This window comes from Ruditapes philippinarum, unplaced genomic scaffold (genome assembly GCF_026571515.1).
Source record: "Ruditapes philippinarum isolate M1 unplaced genomic scaffold, ASM2657151v2 ctg14531_1_1_1_1, whole genome shotgun sequence".
NCBI classification, from domain to species: Eukaryota; Metazoa; Mollusca; class Bivalvia; order Venerida; family Veneridae; genus Ruditapes; species Ruditapes philippinarum.
Genome location: NW_026861139.1, coordinates 3,553 through 23,183, shown reverse-complemented (window position 1 = coordinate 23,183; position 19,631 = coordinate 3,553). Strand labels below are relative to the sequence as shown.

Sequence of the window (19,631 nt, the reverse complement as noted above, 5' to 3'; positions counted from 1 at the left end):
TTTTTGCGGGGGCTCATTTTTTGGCCCTAAAGCCTGTTAAAATTGGGAGGGGTTTTAAATAAGGTGAAAATTTGGAAAACCCAAACGCCCCTAGAAACCGTCTTAAAAAAGGGGTTTTTTCAAACATTAAACATGGAAAGGGTTAGGAAAATTTTAAATTTTTCAGAAAAACCATCAAGAAAATGTTTGGTTCTGTAAGTATAACATCATTGGTGGTTATAGATTTATAATCTACAATATCCATTTTTTTTTTAAAGCCAATATATAGAGGATATTTGTTTAGTTCAGTGGTAAGATCGCGAATATATTTTCACCCGAGTGCGAGCACCAAAAGTTATTTCACGAGTGGCGCAGCCACGAGGTTGAAAAATATGAACTTTTTGGTGCTCACAAGGTGAAATATATTTCGATCTTACACTAAACTAAAACAAAAATTCCTTTTTTATTACATGCAAAGAAACGTTTTTAAAAGACATTAAAACCTAATAATTAAATGAAAAACGCGCGCCAAATAATGATTACAACGTGACGTCATTTACGACGTCCACGTCATTGAGTTGGTAGCCAGTACTGTGCACGCTGGTAAAATTTTCACTGAAACAACGTGAGGGGACTTAAAATTCAAAACAGTGAAATTATCAAATTTTGGTTTTTTTCCCAACTTTTTCAAACAATTTTTTTTAAGTACTTTTTATGTACAAAAATTACCTAATGCCCCTTAAAAAAATGACAACGACCCCCAAAGGGGCCAACCATTTATAAATACCTCCAAAAACATCCACCAAAACTATGGGGCACCGACTCCCCCGAATCTGAAAACATTTTTGGGGATAATAAAATAAATATACAGAAAAGGGTATAAACCTACGATTTTTTTATCCATGAATTATAATGGTTCCGCGGGCCCCCGATGTCCTACCCCCTTTTCGTTTTGGTTTAAAACCCCGGAGGGGTCCCCTTTAATTAAAGGGAAAAGAATCGTTCCCCTTTTTAAAGCAAAATTTGGGAAATTTTTTTAAACGGGGCATGTCACGGGGCCCCTTTTTTAAATCCTCATACCACATCCCTTTTACAAAAAGTTCTCAAATTACAGAAAAAACATTGTTTTATTCATATCTATGAGACTAAACGACAACACGACGAACAAAGGTGTTCCAAATCAGCCACCATATTAAATAGAGTACAACTATTTAGGTTGTTAGTATTTATGATCTAAATGTTTAACTTTAACCCTTTGTATGTTGGCGGTTATTGATTTAGCCGTCTGATGTTCACTTTTCAGTCAATACATATTTTGTTAAAGACAGTGACGGATTCAGGCCCGGGCTTCAGGGCTGAAGCCCCTCCCCCCCCCCCCCACAGCTTGGCCCAAAGATACGTTTAACCAGTTGGGCTGGAAAATATTTTTGTCAGATTCTAACTTTATTAGTTGGCTGTAGTGTATTCCCTTATCAAAATATTAATTGCTGTCATCCAGTTGTTAATCTCCTACCTGGGGGCTTGGAAGAGATCTATCTATAAACAAGCTTGAATGACTTCAATGTTTAAACTGCATTTAATAGGCAAAGATAGTCGCAAATTGATGTGTTGCATTGTACAACATATTTTTACTATCTTTTTTTTTCAATTTTCCTTGATTAAAAGAAATTGAAAATTCATTATTGTAAATTAAAAAGAGGTGAGTTTATAAGATTATATTAAATGAATCGCGTTTAAATAACTGGTTTTTTCTATTTTTATTCAGTATGAAACTGATTGGTCATTTGCTTTAATAACTTTTTTTATTGCCAGAATATTTTTAAAGATAAAATTATTGAACTGACCTCTTTTAGTATCTAAAATGGATTCATTGATATTGAATATTAGTGTTTGAAATTATTATTATTATTATTATTATTATTATTATTATTATTATTATTATTATTATTATTATTTTTATTATTATTATTATTATAGTCTTTATTGCATTGTATTCTGAGGAGATTTTTTTAGAGATTCAGTACGCAGTGACAAGATATTTTTTTGCCATTTAAATCGTGCGCCAAATTTTGAGCATTAAGTTCAAATTTAAAACTATGATCCCAACATTTATATTCATGTATTATCTTTTGATATTGACAGATCAAGTATTTGATATACCATCTATAAATTACACATGAACGGGATTTTAAAGCCCTCAATAGCTTTTACTTTAGGATATATTATGCCAGTAATAAACATACCATCGTTATCGGCAAGTTCTACTCCTTGACCTGTGGTATTTGTTGTGGTTGCAGGAAACTGGCTCGTTGTTTCTTTTATAGTTGTGGTTATTTCAGTGGTAACTGTACCGTTGGTAAAACTGTCAGTAGAGTTTGTTGTGGGAATTAACTCGGTTGTTGTCTTGGCGGGCGTTCTGGTGTCTGGTGTTGGAGCTACTGTAGTGTTAGACATTTTCACTGTAATAATTAATAAAACAAGGGTGAAAAAACTGTAAAGAAAAATGGCCACCAAGAGCAATGTGTGCAACAATTAGAGGTGATAAAATGCAGACAGGGTTAAAATACAAAAAAATGCATTGTTTTTCAAAACTTCTAGAAGAAATCTATAGGCTTCAACACTATTTTCATTTAAATGATATCATTCTCCAAGTACACTGTTAGTGGTACATATAGCTTCAATGAATAAACAATATTATCTTAGAAGTGTTAAATCATTTTACACTGAATGCGTTCCAATGCGTCCTTGACGAAAGTCCATAAATTGTGTTAACAGGAAAAATAACTCATCAATTCAAGTCTTAAAACATGTTTTTATGATTACATGACATGTAATCTTTTATCACCCGTGCCGCTTTTGCGACTCCGCAGAAAAGGTATTACACGCCCGTGAATATAATTTATTTTAACGTGACGTCATCTGCGTTATACAAACAAACAAACATACCGTAAAGACGTGAGAATGTTATCGTTACCTTTTATGCGCGTCACTGAAAAATGAGTGTTTTATCCTGTAAACAGTTCGTACTTTAGGTGTGTGATGAAGAAAATAGAAGATATTTAAGTTTTTTCTATAAATACAGGATTTATTTTTATCGAGTGGTATTAAAATACATATTTCATGAGTGGATGTAGCCACGAGTGAAATATGATAATTTTCATACCACAAGATGAAAATGAATCTTGTATTTATGGGGAAAAAAACTATAATTTTCTGTTTATTATATACATTTTTGTCTTCTTCTTTTTTTTTCTTTCTTTTTTTTTCTTTTTTATTTTTGACCTTACAATTTGAAAGATTTTCCCTTAAATTTTGTGTATTGGCTGAATTTAGAAGAAAGTAGTCCGGCAAGACATCAGTGAAAATACGGAAAGTATGGTTTACTGTAGTGAAAAAAAATGAAATTTTAGTCTACAGTGAAAATACGGAGAATGAAAATACGTTTGTATCTCAATATTTCATTTAGAAGTATATGATAAAATATTATATTCGTGTAGATATCGATATTAAATTTATTGAACTCGTTGAATAAAATCAATTTATGATCGCCAGAGGCTCGCATAATAATACATGCATATTTTTATTCAACTCGTTCAGTAGTATTTGTAGCGCCGATATATGTCCAAACGTCGAAAAATGTCCAAACGACGATAAATGTCCAAAAATTGACGATAAATGTCTCAATCGCCGATAAATGTCCAAAACTTCTTTAACGATAAATGTCCAAAAATTAACGAAAAATGTCGCAACAAATTAGGTGCTCATAAATGTCCAAATCGGTTAACGATAAATGTCTCAACTTTTCATATGTTAATTGCACTTATTTCTATGATCTTTTCTATGATCAACACCCGCCTATATGACTGAAATACTGTTGGGAAAAGGCGTAACATGAAACAAACAAATAAACAAACTATGATCAACAGTAATGCATCAGCCAGTTATAAAGGTTTCCATAGGGATTAAAAGTACCGATTTAAGTAGCGTTCTCACCAGCATCCCGGCAAAGCCCAGGACCACCCCAGACGATCCGGGATGAAAATATTGTTGCAGTCTCAATAACCCCGGTAAAACTACGGCGATACCCAATTTCCATACTTATAACAACCAGGATGAACTCCGGGCCATCCATGCAGAGTCCAGTTGAAACTACGGATAATGCAGATAGTAAGTGGACGACGGATGACCTAACACGATATTCAAACGCTGTTAAGTCTTCGATCAAAGAGATCATAAAAGCTGAGATCCATGCTAGCACAGCCCCGGATGATGTCGGCAGAGTCCCGGGTGATCCCGGCAAGAGCCCCGGTACGGTCAGATAGAGTGCCAACAATCACCGGTAGAGCCCGGCAGAGCCCTTGATCATCCCGGACGTTTGCGACAGAGTTACGGACGTACCCCGGTCGTTCCTGGATCACCCGACCGACCACCGGGACTCTAGCGGGGATGCTTGTGAGATTGTTAAAAAAGTTTAAAAAATGTATTTGAAAATAAGTTGATTGTTGGATACAGTCTATCTCCCTTACTATTAAAAGGGAAAAAAATAAGTTAAACCGAGGTGCATTGTACTGGTGCTTTACATCGGACACTTAAAATTCATGGACCCATGGGTCATATTGGTTCTGCCCCATGGCAATGATATACATGTATTCCATAACAAATTACTATGCATTTTTTATACACATTTAAAAATCTAATGTTATAATATTAATTTGGCTGTGTTTAAGGGGGCATATATGTTTTACAAACATATCTTGTTAACATCTGCATTGCGCTACTCTACACTTATAGCTATATTCAGTGTCGTCACTCGAACTCAACCTCCACTCAAACTCGGGAAAGGTTTCCTTAAGGACGAATTGACGACGCCTTGGTCAAGGTGAACTCAAGTGTAGAATTGGTTTTCATATTTGAAAGTCCTCCTCGACTTACCCGAGAAAGGTTTGAGTAGCAAATCACCCGTAAAATCACTGTTATAGGTGATCTGTTCAATAAAATATACAATAATTACATAATTCATTATGTATATCAATTGGATTTCAAGATAAGTATTGATTTGAAAGTATCATAAATATGAGTTTGGTACAGACATCATTTGTACATGTACTTTTGATTTGATTTTTTTATGATTTGTAGAATAAAACGTTGACTAATGAGCAAGTGGTCTGTGTACAATAATAATTCATCTATATTTAAATTATATTCTTGCTTCTACCATCAAATTGCTGAAGTCTATCGACAGAATTAATTTATTGTACGTTTTTTGAGAATGTATTAATCAGGTTTTGAGTTATTTTCGCGACTAAAGCGCAGTTTGATTAATAGTGAACACTAATATAACTTGAAAATGTGAAACATTTTGGACAGAAAAAGAGGTATGCTTATTTCTACCATATTCATTCATTCAGTTGATGCACATAAACTAATAATTTTCTTAACAGTTGATGAATTTGTCTTTACGTACAAAAATGGTTGTTACTATTAGATTGGTACTTGAATATTCATATAATTGTGTCTTGAAATCTCATCTGATGATGCTGAACGTCAACGACACTTGGATGCACAGGGGTACATATTATATCGATTATATATCACATACGTTACACACAAACACCTATTATTCATTGACAAATTGTGATTATTTCAAAATAACGTTTGTCGAATGGAGAAGAAATGTTAAAGGTTTTTGTCAACAGATTAAAATAAATATTACACAGCATTCGAATAGTAACATTAAAATTGCTATATTGATGGTGTCATTTAAACATTTTATATTATTATACCTCAATATATCCTTCAATGTAAAACTCCCATAGGGCTACAATGTGTTCTGATCGAATATCACCCTCCTAGAATATATTCCCAGGGGAATATTTCTTATATCACCTTGGAGCACAAAACTCTTACATAACTCATTCATAAAGCGATAATGCCTTAGTACCCTGTAAGCATAAAATTATTGATTTCCTAGTCTGTCTGTCTGTCTCTTGTTTTTATCTATATACATTATACTATTTTTGTGTATATCGAACATTTACAGATCAAAATCGCTATAATTGTGAAGTGATGATCTGTATTTTCTTTCAGGCAAAGACTGCTGACCTAAGAGTTTATTTCGGTATGATAAAATAAATAACACATGGGTGTTGGGTGATAGAGGATATTGCCAACCCTTGAACTGGCATATTACCCTCGGCTGCGCCTTGGTGTAATATACCAGTTCTCGTCTATCACCCCGACAATCATGTGTTAATTATATATTATTATACCTCAATATATCCTTCAATGTAAAACTCCCATAGGCCTACAATGTGTTCTGATCGAATATCACCCTCCTAGAATATATTCCCCGGGGAATATTTCTTATATCACCCTGGGGCACATAACTCTTACATAACTCTGTATTCATAATAGCGATAATGCCTTAGTAACCAGTTAACATAATGCAAAAATATACATACTAATACAATTTAAATAGTTTATAAAAAATCTTTATTTAGCAAAGAATCCCACGTGGAAAGCGAAAAGTTCGTGCGAAACCGTGCGATGTCTGTCTGTCTGTTTGTCTTGTTTTTATCAATACATTTTTGTGTTTACATATCAAAATCGCTGTAATTTTGAAGTGTTGACCTGTATTTTCTCTTATGAATGTTTTGGAACCTAAGGTTTTTGTCGGTATAATAAAATAAATAACATATGGCCGTCGGGGTGATAGAGGATATTGCCAACCCTTGAACTGGCATATTACCCTCGGCTGCACCTCGGGGTAATATACAACTTCTCGGGTTGACAATATCCTCTATCACCCCGACAGCAATATGCTATTTATATTATTATACCTCAATATATCCTTCAATGTAAAACTCCCATAGGCCTTCAATGTGTTCTGATCGAATATCACCCTCCTAGAATATATTACCCGGGGAATATTTCTTATATCACCCTGGGGTACATAACTCTTACATAACTCTGTATTGATAAAAACGATAATTGCTTTAGTAACCAGTTAGCATAATGCAAAATGACAGCCATGTGTTACTTATATAATATTGTTAAGTTAATATTTGACATATAAGTATTTTTAAATGTACATGTTTGTATCCAACAAGCACAGCAAGAAAACATACTATTACGTCAAGTGTCTATTACGGTGGCACAGATGTGACACATGGATGTCTTTATTTATCTTGATCACACGAGAAATTATCTTGTTCCCACAAGTTATTATCTTGTTCCCACGAGATATTATCTTGTTCCCACGAAATAATTATCTTGTTCCCACGAGATAATATCTTGTTCCCACGAAATAATTATAGCCAATCAGAAGCTGTAAAATGGTAATATAGCAGTTACTTCCCCTTATTTAGTTGAACATTTACTTGATTATATATACATTATATTCATGTATAACCATGTAGGTTGATCTTGAAAGTGCCACACTGTAGGGACATACAAAACCTTAACTACCAATTACTGGTGTTTAATAGCGAATACCCTCACATGTAAGTAGCCTTTCAAAACTCTGTATTTGTAAGGCGGTGGCCCCGCAGTGGCGTTCAGTCCACCACGCGCGAATGAGTAATAATCAAATACAAATGTCTTAAATCAATGTAGCATGATAGACCGTCTTCGCAGCACTTAAGAGAAAAGTCACAAAACCCATTTAACACGTGTTGCGTATATGCTTAAAACGACCATTGTCGAACCATATCCCCCGACAAGCAAATGCGTCATCCTGTCAAGGTCTGCACTGTTCGCTGTTGAATCAGTAGGTCAGATTTTAACTGTTAATGCAGTTAACCCCTTGATTAGCTCACATGGTTTATACAGGTTAACTGCTTTGTTTGCCAGATAGAGTTGCATATTTTTCTTAACTTTTGACCACTTGACAGTAAAGGAATATGCAACTCTGTCCACGCCCCTATACCATTCACAAACTTTCGGGACGGACACTTAGACACTCGGACGGACAATGGCAACGCTATATGGGGCACAAAAATATTGAAGAACACAAACAATGCTAAAACGTATTGCGTCGGTGAGTTAAGAAGGCACATACCCCCCGCGCCCCATCCGGATCTGCAACTGGTCATGCACAATAATGTATGATACATTTTACGTCGGGGGTAAACCAGAGGGTAAAATCACGGGTTAGTTGGATAGACTGTTACAGTATCCAATACAATAAATTACAAATTAACATATGAAAAGTTGAGACATTTATCGTTAACCGATTTGGACATTTATGAGCACCTAATTTGTTGCGACATTTTTCGTTAATTTTTGGACATTTATCGTTAAAGGAGTTTTGGACATTTATCGGCGATTGAGACATTTATCGTCAATTTTTGGACATTTATCGTCGTTTGGACATTTTTCGACGTTTGGACATATATCGGCGCTACAAGTATTCACTATCGGACCCGCACTCATTCAATATCCTCTATGAGTAACGTAAAAACTGTCGACGCAAAAGAACATCTATCAATATATATATAACTTGGAACTAAGGTCAACCATACAAAAACAGAAGGCCATTTTGTTAACTTTATGGTAGTGTATAATTGTTGTTCATTTGATAATAAGATCTCACTGACCGTTTTCAGAGTTTAAAACTATTTTTAAATCAATCGGACAGAGCTGTATTGAAAGTAAGAATATACATATACCGAGAAAACGTAAACAGATATACGGGGTTGTACCTTCGTTATAGCACATAAAATATAGTATTTAAGAAAACAATAACAAAGCAAAAGCAAAAAAGGAGGTACTGGAACGCTTCTTCCGTGTCAAGACAAATATATGATATATATAAACTTCCTGTTTTAATAGAAAAATATTCAACTATCCGAACGCGAATTATAAATTATTTATCGCCTCGCATTCCATTGTAGCGATGTATTCGTAGATATCAAGTTTCGGGTTTCGATAATTTTTTTTCTTTCTATTTTTAAACGTCCATGAACTTCATTTTACAATTCTGTTCTTGCATTTGTGTAATTAGTTAATCATATCTGCTTATCAAAACGTTCATATTCCGATTATATCGGTATATACAGTTTCGTCACAGCCAAGTGTCACTTTGACATACTCTAAAATGCTTACTCAACTATCAAACGCCTGACATTATTGCAGAAACTCTTGTCAAACTGCAAGTTTTAGATGAAATGGGGAAGTGCTGTCAGTCGTTTTTATTCGCACGTTTGAAAAACGGGTCACATTGCATTATAGTTCTTTCCTGGCGGGCGGTCGGCGTCCGATTTTTGTACGGAGAATATCTCCTACACTCATGGAGGATTTTTTTATTGAAACTTCATAGAAATTTAACCACTATGAGAAGCCGTGTCCCGCGCATGAACCAAGCGTCAAAGGTCAAGGTCACACTTAGATGTCATTGAAAAAAGTTTGTCCGGAGCAAAACTTCTACATGCATAGAGGGATTTCAATATAACTTGGCACAAATGTTCACTATTGTGAGCCGGAGTGTCGCATACAAAATTTAGGCACCTGCGGTCAAGGTCACACATATGGGTCAAAGTTCAGATAAAAAAATCTCTAGAAATGAAAATATATCCAGATATTTTCCGGGGAATATCTCCTATATCCATATCCATAATGCCCACATCTCTGTCAAAAGCGTCTGTGACGGGCGTATATTGCGACAATGTGCCTTTGTTTAAACTAGTTTTTGACTATGATCTAGCTTTTGTCCTGATATTAAATATAGTTCTACTTCACCCATAACTCTTAACCCCTCCCTGTGTGAATTTGGAGATGGAACTACTTTTTGTGATTAGTAGGTATTCTTTAATATTATTTGGGGCAGGGGTTATATAAATTAATATAAAGATTTCAACTTAGCATGTTGAATGAGCAACTTAATGCCATTGTTTCAATGTGAAAAAGTAATATTTGTAACAAGCAAAAAGAAACACACTGTTGGACTTTCATGAAGCCAAATGACCAATGCTATTAAAAGTTAAGTGACGGCGAAATATGTCCCCTTCAGTGATAAATTAAATTTTAACAGAAGAAGTATTTTTTCCTTATCGAATTACTTTCTGGTAGAGCACAGCCAGTTTCATTTGTCACAATTTAAGTTTCATTCCGAGATGGTCTTTCAGATAAGTTCAGGCATTTGTACACGCAGAAAATTAAATTTCCTTATAGAAAAAAAACTGCGAACGTAAACAAAATGTATGGAACAAAATGCAGCGTGATAAAACACATATTGATTTGAAGGTCTAATTATAAGCGTGACTTCACAAAAGCCGGAAGTGAATCTTATAATTTATTTCAAGAAAAAAAAACTTGACACCCCTGTAATATTGTTTTTGAAACTTTCATTAAGGTACATTAAGACCTGTTTATAATTATGAAGATTTGAACTTTGTATGAAATATGTACATGTTTATTACATGTTCACGTGGTGCAATAGTGGAGTCAAGAGCTCAACATATAAAAAAGAATTAGATTAAAACACAAAAGAAATGCCCGAAGCTTTTAAAAATATGTATCCATGGCATATCCGAAAGTGCCTAGTCATACCAATGGCGTGCATAGTTTTCATTTGCGCAAAGTGAGATTATTTTTTTATTTGTTGTTGTTGCTGTTTATTAGTTTCACATTTTAGGTCGCTTGTCGACTTTCCAGCTTTATTGGTGGATGAAGATCTCAGGTGCCCCTCTTTGCATTATTTCAGGCACAATCCGGCACCAAAGTAGGACCATCGACGTTCTGAAGGCTAGCTGGATATCTTTCTCACATAAAAAAATCCAAAGACGCTATGGCGGATCGTTACGTTGGGATTTTACTGAGAAACAACCTAAAACTCCGAATCCATCGAAAAATTTAATCGAAGCTTGGCTTCCAGCTTTCTACAAAAATTATCTGTCAGGGCTGGAATCCAAAATTATTTAGCCAATCAAATTTAATCTTACATAGCGTCAAAAAAACATCAATTTTCACGCCATTTTTAAAAAGCAGCAAGTATTGCTTTGAGCGCAAAGATATAATGATGATTAAAATGTTTGTTTTCATAAATTCTTTTCAATAAATCATACTTACACTGACTTTTGATTGAGCGATTTCACCTGTTTTCTCTGTAGTAAGTTTTCGTTTGGTTAATTAACATAAGTCTGTGCATTTTTTTCTTTTTCTTTTTTTTCCGGTCATTTTATCCTTTCCGGTATTAAGTGTATGTATTTACAGGTGGTGGGGGGATTCCGGGATCGAATTACATATAGAGGAAAAACTAATAAACTATATTTGTGTTGATTATTGTGGTAATGAAAGGCCATTAAACGTTTAGCTTTTTTATTGTATGTAATGAACGTTAAATTAATTTAACTTAGGATATAGATATATTTAGAGCTATTTATTAACAAACTTAAAATGCGGAAATCACAATACTTATAATTATATGCCTAATTAATTGGAAAAATCAAAGACTATATTCTTGAATTGGTCAAATCACGGGATCCCTATATGTTTTTATACGATCCCAGCTTTTCTGAAAACTATATTCTTGAACTGGCCAATTCCTGGGATCTATATATATTTAATACGATCCCGGCTTTTCTGAAAACTATATTCTTGAACTGGTCATTTCCCGGGATCCCTATATGTTTTAATACGATCCCGGCTTATCTGAAAAACATCTGCTTAGACTGGTCAATTTCCGGGATCCCTATATTTTTTAATACGATCCCGGGTACTCTGGCTGAATTGATTGACAACTTTTGTTTACTTTAGGACTTGTGTCTGTCACTCATTCCAATACTAAACTTAACTTCGAGACTTAAGAGACATCTTTATGAATTCTACCTATCTAACATTTTTTGGTCAAGGCCAACAGGACATATAGTAAATGTGCATAGACATAGGGACTTCATTCTATCTGTTTACATGCATCTTCATATATACTCATATTCCTCTTTGTTAAACTGAGAGAACTGGCTTCCATAACTTGATATGTCACTTTTATTTTGATGTTCGCTGAAGTCTCTTCATTTTAAGAAAAATACCTTTACATTTTTTAAAAATTTCCCCCGCTGTAAACCATTTTAACTTGTTATATTTCTACTGCGTTTACTTACACAGTAAGGGCTTTTTTGCATATTTTGTTATCTTTTTTTGGTAATTAACATGAGGTTGTAAGAGCTGTTTGCAATGTGAAAACTATTTTCCTTGTTCACACTTCACAATATTTTACTTTTAAGTACATTTTCGAAATTTTTTATGAAAATTAGCATTAAAATGGAGCGTGCTGTTTTAACCACTCGGCCACTCCAAAGGGAGGTAAAAACGTGCTAAAGATTCCATTGTTAATAAGAACGGATATTGTGAAGCTTTTCACTGACAATGAAAAATAGATGCTCGACTGAATAAGCACATAATTTAGTGCTGAATGATACGATTTATTTTGTAAGTCGTCAATAAAAATACAAATACATAAAAACAAGCTTTACACTCATGACCTGTTTTAAATTTCTCTTTACATCGTAGAACCGGGCTAAAATAAAATCATGCGTAAACAAGTTATCCATTAAAGCGGAACTGTTTTGCAATTTGTACAAACCCATCAGTGTATGAGTTGTTGCATTGCATTGTCATAAAAAAAAACATCTGATTTTTTCAATTTACTTCTAGAAACTAGGAAACAGGTTCGTGTTGAAGAAATTTATAATGTATATCTTTTTTTCTTTTGAGACGATTTGAATAGTGCTGTGAACATAGTTTTTGCTTCTAAAGCTCCAATAGCCACCTTTTCATGCACAATGTTGTAAAGCAAGCTCACACGTGTGTTTTTATTATTTTGGTTAGATTTGGTAACTGGTCTGATGTATTTGATGTCTTATGCTCAAATTTGATGTCTTATTGTTGGTAATTTACTTATTAAAAGTTTATTTATCGTTAGATCGGGATATAATTAATTAATGTTTAAGGCAATCTGATAAACAATTACGCGTGTGTCAGCACTGTTAATATATAAATATGACACATGGTGTCGGATTCCTGACATTGCCTTTAAAAGCGTACCCGTATAAAACAAGCACTACTAGTGTGAATGTAATGGAATTTTCGTGTCCGTAACGATTCCCCTTCAAATTCAACAACTTTGCAGATCTAAACTGGTAGCATTTAAAGGTATGTAGTGCACCATTCCCTGCAGCCATTTTACGAGTACATAAAAACCTGGCTTGTTTGTAATGAAATAAAATTGACAGTAAGTTAGGCTAGATGTAACAGCTAAAATTCGCAGTCACTTGATTTGATGAATGTGTGAGAAAGACCTTTAGCTTTTGAGCAGTGAAAAATTTACCTACACTTTTTTCCTAGCTTGGTCAATTGCTCACAAGCAGTTTCACAAACCAAACCATGCGTTCTTTTGTATAAACTAGGTTAACAAATGACAATGTACTTTTCAAGCAATTGGATAGCCTGACAGCGAATAATTGCATTAAACAGTAAACACAGCCAAATAATATTAATGTAAAAAGGTGCTATTCATCATTCACTATGAGTCAAACGTAATAAGCTAGCTATAAAACCTGTCAAAACAATTATAATCATCCCCTCGGTACGTACAAGTCGCAGAGAAGGCAAAGATTTGCCAGCTCGGCTAATTTATCACCGATGTACGGAATGCCGTTAGGGCCATTGCCTATGAATGTGTTGATATGAAACGCGATAGTCGATAGTACGATGGTGAAAACGCGAAATCACGAAACTACGATGGTGAAAATGCGAAAGTACGATGATGAAAACGCGAAAGTAAGATGATGAAAACGCGACAGTACGATACTACGATGATGAAAACGCGATAAACTATCGTGTTTTCACCATCGTACTGTCGCGTTTTCACCATCGTAATTTCGTGATTTCGATTTTTCATCATCGTACTGTCGTGTTTTCATCATCGTACTATTGCGTTTTCACCATCGTACTATCGCGTTTTCATCATCGTACTGTCGTGTTTTCATCATCGTACTATCGCGTTTTCACCATCGTACTGTCGTGTTTTCATCATCGTACTATCGCGTTTTCATCATCGTACTATCGTGTTTTCACCATCGTAGTTTCGTGATTTCGTGTTTTCACCATCGTACTATCGACTATCGCGTTTCAGATTAACACATTCATAGGCGATGGCCCTAACGGCATTCCGGAATGCCGTTAGGGCCATCGCCTATGAATGTGTTAATCTGAAACGCGATACTCGACAGTACGATGATGAAAACACAAAATCACGAAACTACGATGGTGAAAACGCGACAGTACGATGGTAAAAACACGATAGCTTATCGCGTTTTCATCATCGTAGTATCGTACTGTCGCGTTTTCATCATCGTACTATCGCGTTTTCACCATCGTAGTTTCGTGATTTCGCGTTTTCACCATCGTACTATCGACTATCGCGTTTCAGATCAACACACTCATAGGCGATGGCCCTAACGGCATGCCGTACCGATGACATACGGACAAGTGAAGATCCAAACGCTGTTGTGTTAAATATAGGGTAGGTCCTGATTCTGGAGACCAAACTACACCTGCAGTTATGGGGAGCTAAGCTATTATCGACTCAGCTGCAGATGTCCTGACTAAAGCCGAGAGGAGTGGCCCTACAAAGTAGGCAGGGGTGACGAGGAAAAACTGCTAGGGTGCGTGAGCGTCAAGTGACCCTTCAAAAGCAGGACCTTAGCTGGCATAAAAGTCCTATTCATTGGTACCTCCCCCCTTTTCATATTGTCTCAGGTTACTGTAAATTTAGGTTTTCATTGACCTACTTTTGGCTCAATGTCTTTGGGTAATACTCCGTGGAAATTGCACGGATGTAATTTATTACCTCTTTGTGCTTCACAATTTAACCTTTAAGGGCATGCCTGGTGACATGTCTGGGGTCCGTATTCGACAGAAAAGCTGCATTTAGTGTCTTAACGGACTGGTGGACCCTCATTTAGCACGGATTTCAGTTATCAGCCATAATCTTGCCCGTGACATTACCAGTGAACAGTAGGACAGTCTAGAGGGAACACTATACACCTAAAACGAGGTATAATACAACAATACTAGATGCCATTTTGAGGGACATCTGTACACATATAGCAAGGTAAAATAAAACAACGCCATCTGAGTAACACCTGTACAAATATAACGTTGCATTAAACATTGTCAGATGTCATTAAGAGGAACAGCTGTACAAATATAAAACAAGTCCAGATGTCAGTTAGAAGGAAGCTGGATAAAATCAGCAAGGCACAATACAACAACGCCAGATGTCATTCAGAGGAACAACTTTATACATAAATTGAGGTATGGATGTCACTTAGAGAAAAGGCTGTACAAAAACAAGAAGGCAACACTAGATGCCCTTTAGATGAACAGCTGTACACATACAACGAGGCATGATAAAACAACGTCGGATGTCGGTGGCACACCTTAAACAAGGTATAACAAAACATTGTCAGATGCCATTTTGATGAATAGCTGTACACATTCAACACGGTAGAATAAAACAAATCCAGATTCCAATTTGATACTAGCTGTGCAAATATGTCGATGCATAAAAACATCACCAGATGCAAATTAAGGGAACAGCTGTACAACTATATCCTGGTATAATAAAACAACACCAGATGCCATTTCGAGGAAAAGCTGTACATATATATTCAGGCATAATATGCCATTTAATTGGACAGCAGTTCAAATTCACCTAGTGAGTTTTGATAATCTAATGCAGGAACGCCAATACAAATACATTGTATATTCAGGTATAATAAAGCCACATCAGATAGGCCTACCATTAAAGAAATAGTTGTATAAAATTAATTGAAGTTATGTATACATATGTATAGAGAAATAATAGGGACCATGTATAAATCATGTAGAGCAATAATTGATGCAATGTTCAGTAAAACAACGTATAAACTTATAATCATTGACAGTAAGGTGTACAGAGTTGCCATCTAGATACTTGTAAATAAAGTGGGTTAATTGAGAGACTTTTTAATGCATATCCTAAGGGTGATTCAGCAGTATTCAAGTGAGGAATACTGGAACCACCCAACAAGAAAATAGCCAAATAGAAAAAACGTAATTACCACAAGCACAACAATAATGTCGTGCTGAACGATCTTTAAGGATCGGAAATATAACATTGGATGTACGGGGCGACTTTTTACAACCTCCACACGGCACAAACAACGCTGATGTGGCGATAAAATAGAGAAAATAAGAATCCCTAAAGAAAGTCCAACACGGCAAAATTGAAAATGATGCAGGCACGGTTTGATTGAGCCTGTTCATGGACGGTATTGTAAAGTGCAAACTACCGTCCACGCCCCCCAGCACCTAGCCAAGTTCATTTATTGTCATAATTCAATATGTATCGTAATAGCGGCGCAAAAGCATATAGTTGTTATGCAAACTAAAAATATTAAAATATAAAACGCATACTTTGTTTTTCTAACAAAATTTTAATTCATAGATCATTTGTAAATGTTTCTTGTTATAACCACCAAGGACACCTAACTTTTAGTGACACCAAATTTATCTTATTTTTACAACTTTACAATGTACATAACCAAGTACTCTAATCAATTATTCTGTTGACCACAAAACGCAAATGACAGATAATGCCCAGTCTGAAATATATTTTATTTACACTGTTAGCAATTAATTTAATGCAGCATCTACAAACAATATGTATTATTATAAAATACCTCCCTTAATACTAATAAAATGACGCATTCAAAATGCATTGGATGCTTACACTTCAAAATACAATGAAATAAACCAAGATCTATGACTAACATAAATTTCGCCCGGGATATTAAGTCGTGGCGGGACATCAAAGTTAACATTTCACGAGTAATAATTTACTATTACACCATGGATGATATAAATCTAGTGGTGTAATGATATGATAGATGATTATCTAATTGGGTAATTTTACATACCGATAATATTCTGCACTATAAATACAAATACCGACCTTGCTCTTTTTCTTTAGCTAGTTTAAAATGGTGGCAAGAAAAGCTGAACAGCTTTAAACATTCACCAAATAAAAAATGCGTTGGTTTGCATCATAAATAAACAGATATTCATGGGGAGGCATGCTCTTTACCCACTACCAACAGATATTAAAAGGCCCAAAGATCTACGTTTAATAACAAATGAAATATGACTTTTCTTCCCGATAAACAAATATCCGTCTGTATATTTACAGATAGTAAAGTAATATATTAAACACTTGAATAATTGATTTGATGTAATTTATTGAACAATTGATTTGATGACTATTTTAGATAAACTATACTTTTCATATACTTTTAATATTAAAATGAAATTGAAACTGTTCCCAAGACGACTTATAAAATTATGCCTATTATAATTATCTATTTACATGTATAAGAAAATTCAAAACTGTTTGTAGGCTTTCTCATTGGCAACAATCAGATTCATTTAGAGGCGGTCTTTATACACAAGTGGCAGTACAAAGCAAGTATATCAAATTTAATTATATGAATCGTATTAATATACAGGTGATCTGGGGAATCTAGATATAAACAAACACAACAACACTTCGTTTAGTGAGACCCCAAATGAAAAGAATGGTCGATTTATACAAGTGGCCAATATATTGACAATAATATCTGCAATAAACGCTAAAAGCGTATTTGGAAATTCAGTGAAATGAATGGTCGTTTCATAAGATTCAGGTGGTCAAGATATTTACAACCAGTATATCGTAAATTAAATGAATGGCCGTTTAATACAGGTGGTCACAGTCTTGCGCAGATTTTTTCATCTACCCTTAATTTACCTTTACTTATGTTTGATGATTTCTATGAAACATTTAAGTATGTAGTGTATGTAGTGTATCATTTTACCCATGCTTTACAGTAATCACCGTTAAGGTAGCGCACCTACTTATGGACATCATTTCAAACCTTGTTTTATTACTAATTTTATAGTATCACTGTCTTTTCTTCAAATTTCAAGTGCAGCCTTCCATAAGAATAAAAAGTCATGATTTTTTTTTTTTTTTTTTTTGGGGGGGGGGGGGGGGGTGTTGGTGGCTCTTTTCCCTCATTTTCTTTACTCCTGTAAACAGTAGGATCGTATTACAAATGCCCATGTGGCGGGAAATAAGAGTAGTAACTACCTTAAAGAGGTGACAAGAGCTCATTATCGTTTAAAATTTAACATACTATACATGTATAGGTTTATCGCAGTTTAAATATTTACACAGCTCGAAAAGGAATTTGATACCTTACACATTTTATATTTGAAATTAGAAAGAATATTACCATGTGAATGGATAAAAGATTCACTCTCATATTTCAATCAAGAATATTATAGGTCTTATGGTACAATTACAAACCAAGAAGTGTTATTATGAATAAGGTATTTACAAGTGAAATGATTTTTATAATGCGAACAAAAAAAAATAACAAAAAAACGACAACAAAAAGACACACACAAAAATACAAAGTTGTGACTTTGGAAAAATGTTGGCAGGTTTATTAATTTGCGAAAAAATATGTGATATATATATGTGTGTATAACCGATCGAAAGAACTGCGGAACGTTATTTTAAGATTTCCATATTTGAGTCCCAGTTAGTCCTAACATTTTTACAGGCATTAAACTTAATATTTTGTGCAGTATTTAAACACATTTTGAAACGAAAATATGAAACGAATGCGAACATTGAGATACGTTCAATTAAAGATTCTTTAAAAATGAATAGAAATAGATTGTACACTTATCTCAAACTTAAAACTTCAAAATTTAGAGTGTCGAAGTCCCACACGATCTTTAAATCTTGGCGAGATAATACTGTAGAAACTGAAACATGTTTATCATTTGTTAAAATAGCCGTTTAATATAGAAGCAAAAATTCCCGTAATTTTAAAATATAAAAATAAAGAAATCATAGAGACTACAACTTACCGTCGACTAGTAATAATCCCAAATTGCTAATGCCAACAATTAAGAAAGCAAGTGTTTCTTTTTTTACTTCCGGTTAGTTACTTTTAATTATCCAACTTTTTTTTCCAATTTGACAATTAGTCATCACATTCCCTGTACGACTTTAAGCTCTTATTAAGTGGTTTGTTTACTTTATAAATCACAACATTATATGTATATATATGTACACATTTTAATACACATGTAAACAGGGGCAAAATAAACGTTTGGGTGAACACATTCAGTAAATATTTTATCAGTGGAGGTAATCCATACGAGTACGAAATCAGTTACACCAATCAGAAACAGATACAGACCAGGAAGTTCGAACACCCGTTTTACTTAAAAGTTTAACCCACATTGTCAAATAGGAGAGTTTCTAGCCTTTTGGAGGGCATGCCACTTCAATCACAGCGGACATCTGTGTAGAACCGTTAGCAATTTTCAAGGCTTACTGCATAAAACAATATGATCTCAATCAAACATTAAGTGCTTGCGTCATCGGGATACACTGAAGATCCTTCCCAAAAAGTTACTTGATTGTGTCAATGTTTCGAACAGAATTCAAAGATATTGTTTATAAGCTCGAGTACACACATGATTCATTCTACGTACTGCTTCCAATTGAAGCTAAATAAGTGAAAATTAATTAACCATCTCGGTCACCAAGCTTC

General features: G+C 34.6%; 1 protein-coding gene across 1 annotated transcript; it reads right to left on the bottom strand.

Annotated features, from left to right (window-relative positions):
- Positions 1 to 2,252: 2,252 nt before the first annotated feature.
- On the bottom strand, positions 2,253 to 19,407 carry LOC132714682 (uncharacterized; the record flags this gene model as incomplete). Its single annotated transcript, XM_060697591.1, is given in 2 exon segments — positions 2,253 to 2,438; positions 18,940 to 19,407. A coding segment is annotated over 1 exon segment (181 nt), but the record flags the coding sequence as incomplete, so codon positions are not given.
- Positions 19,408 to 19,631: the final 224 nt, after the last annotated feature.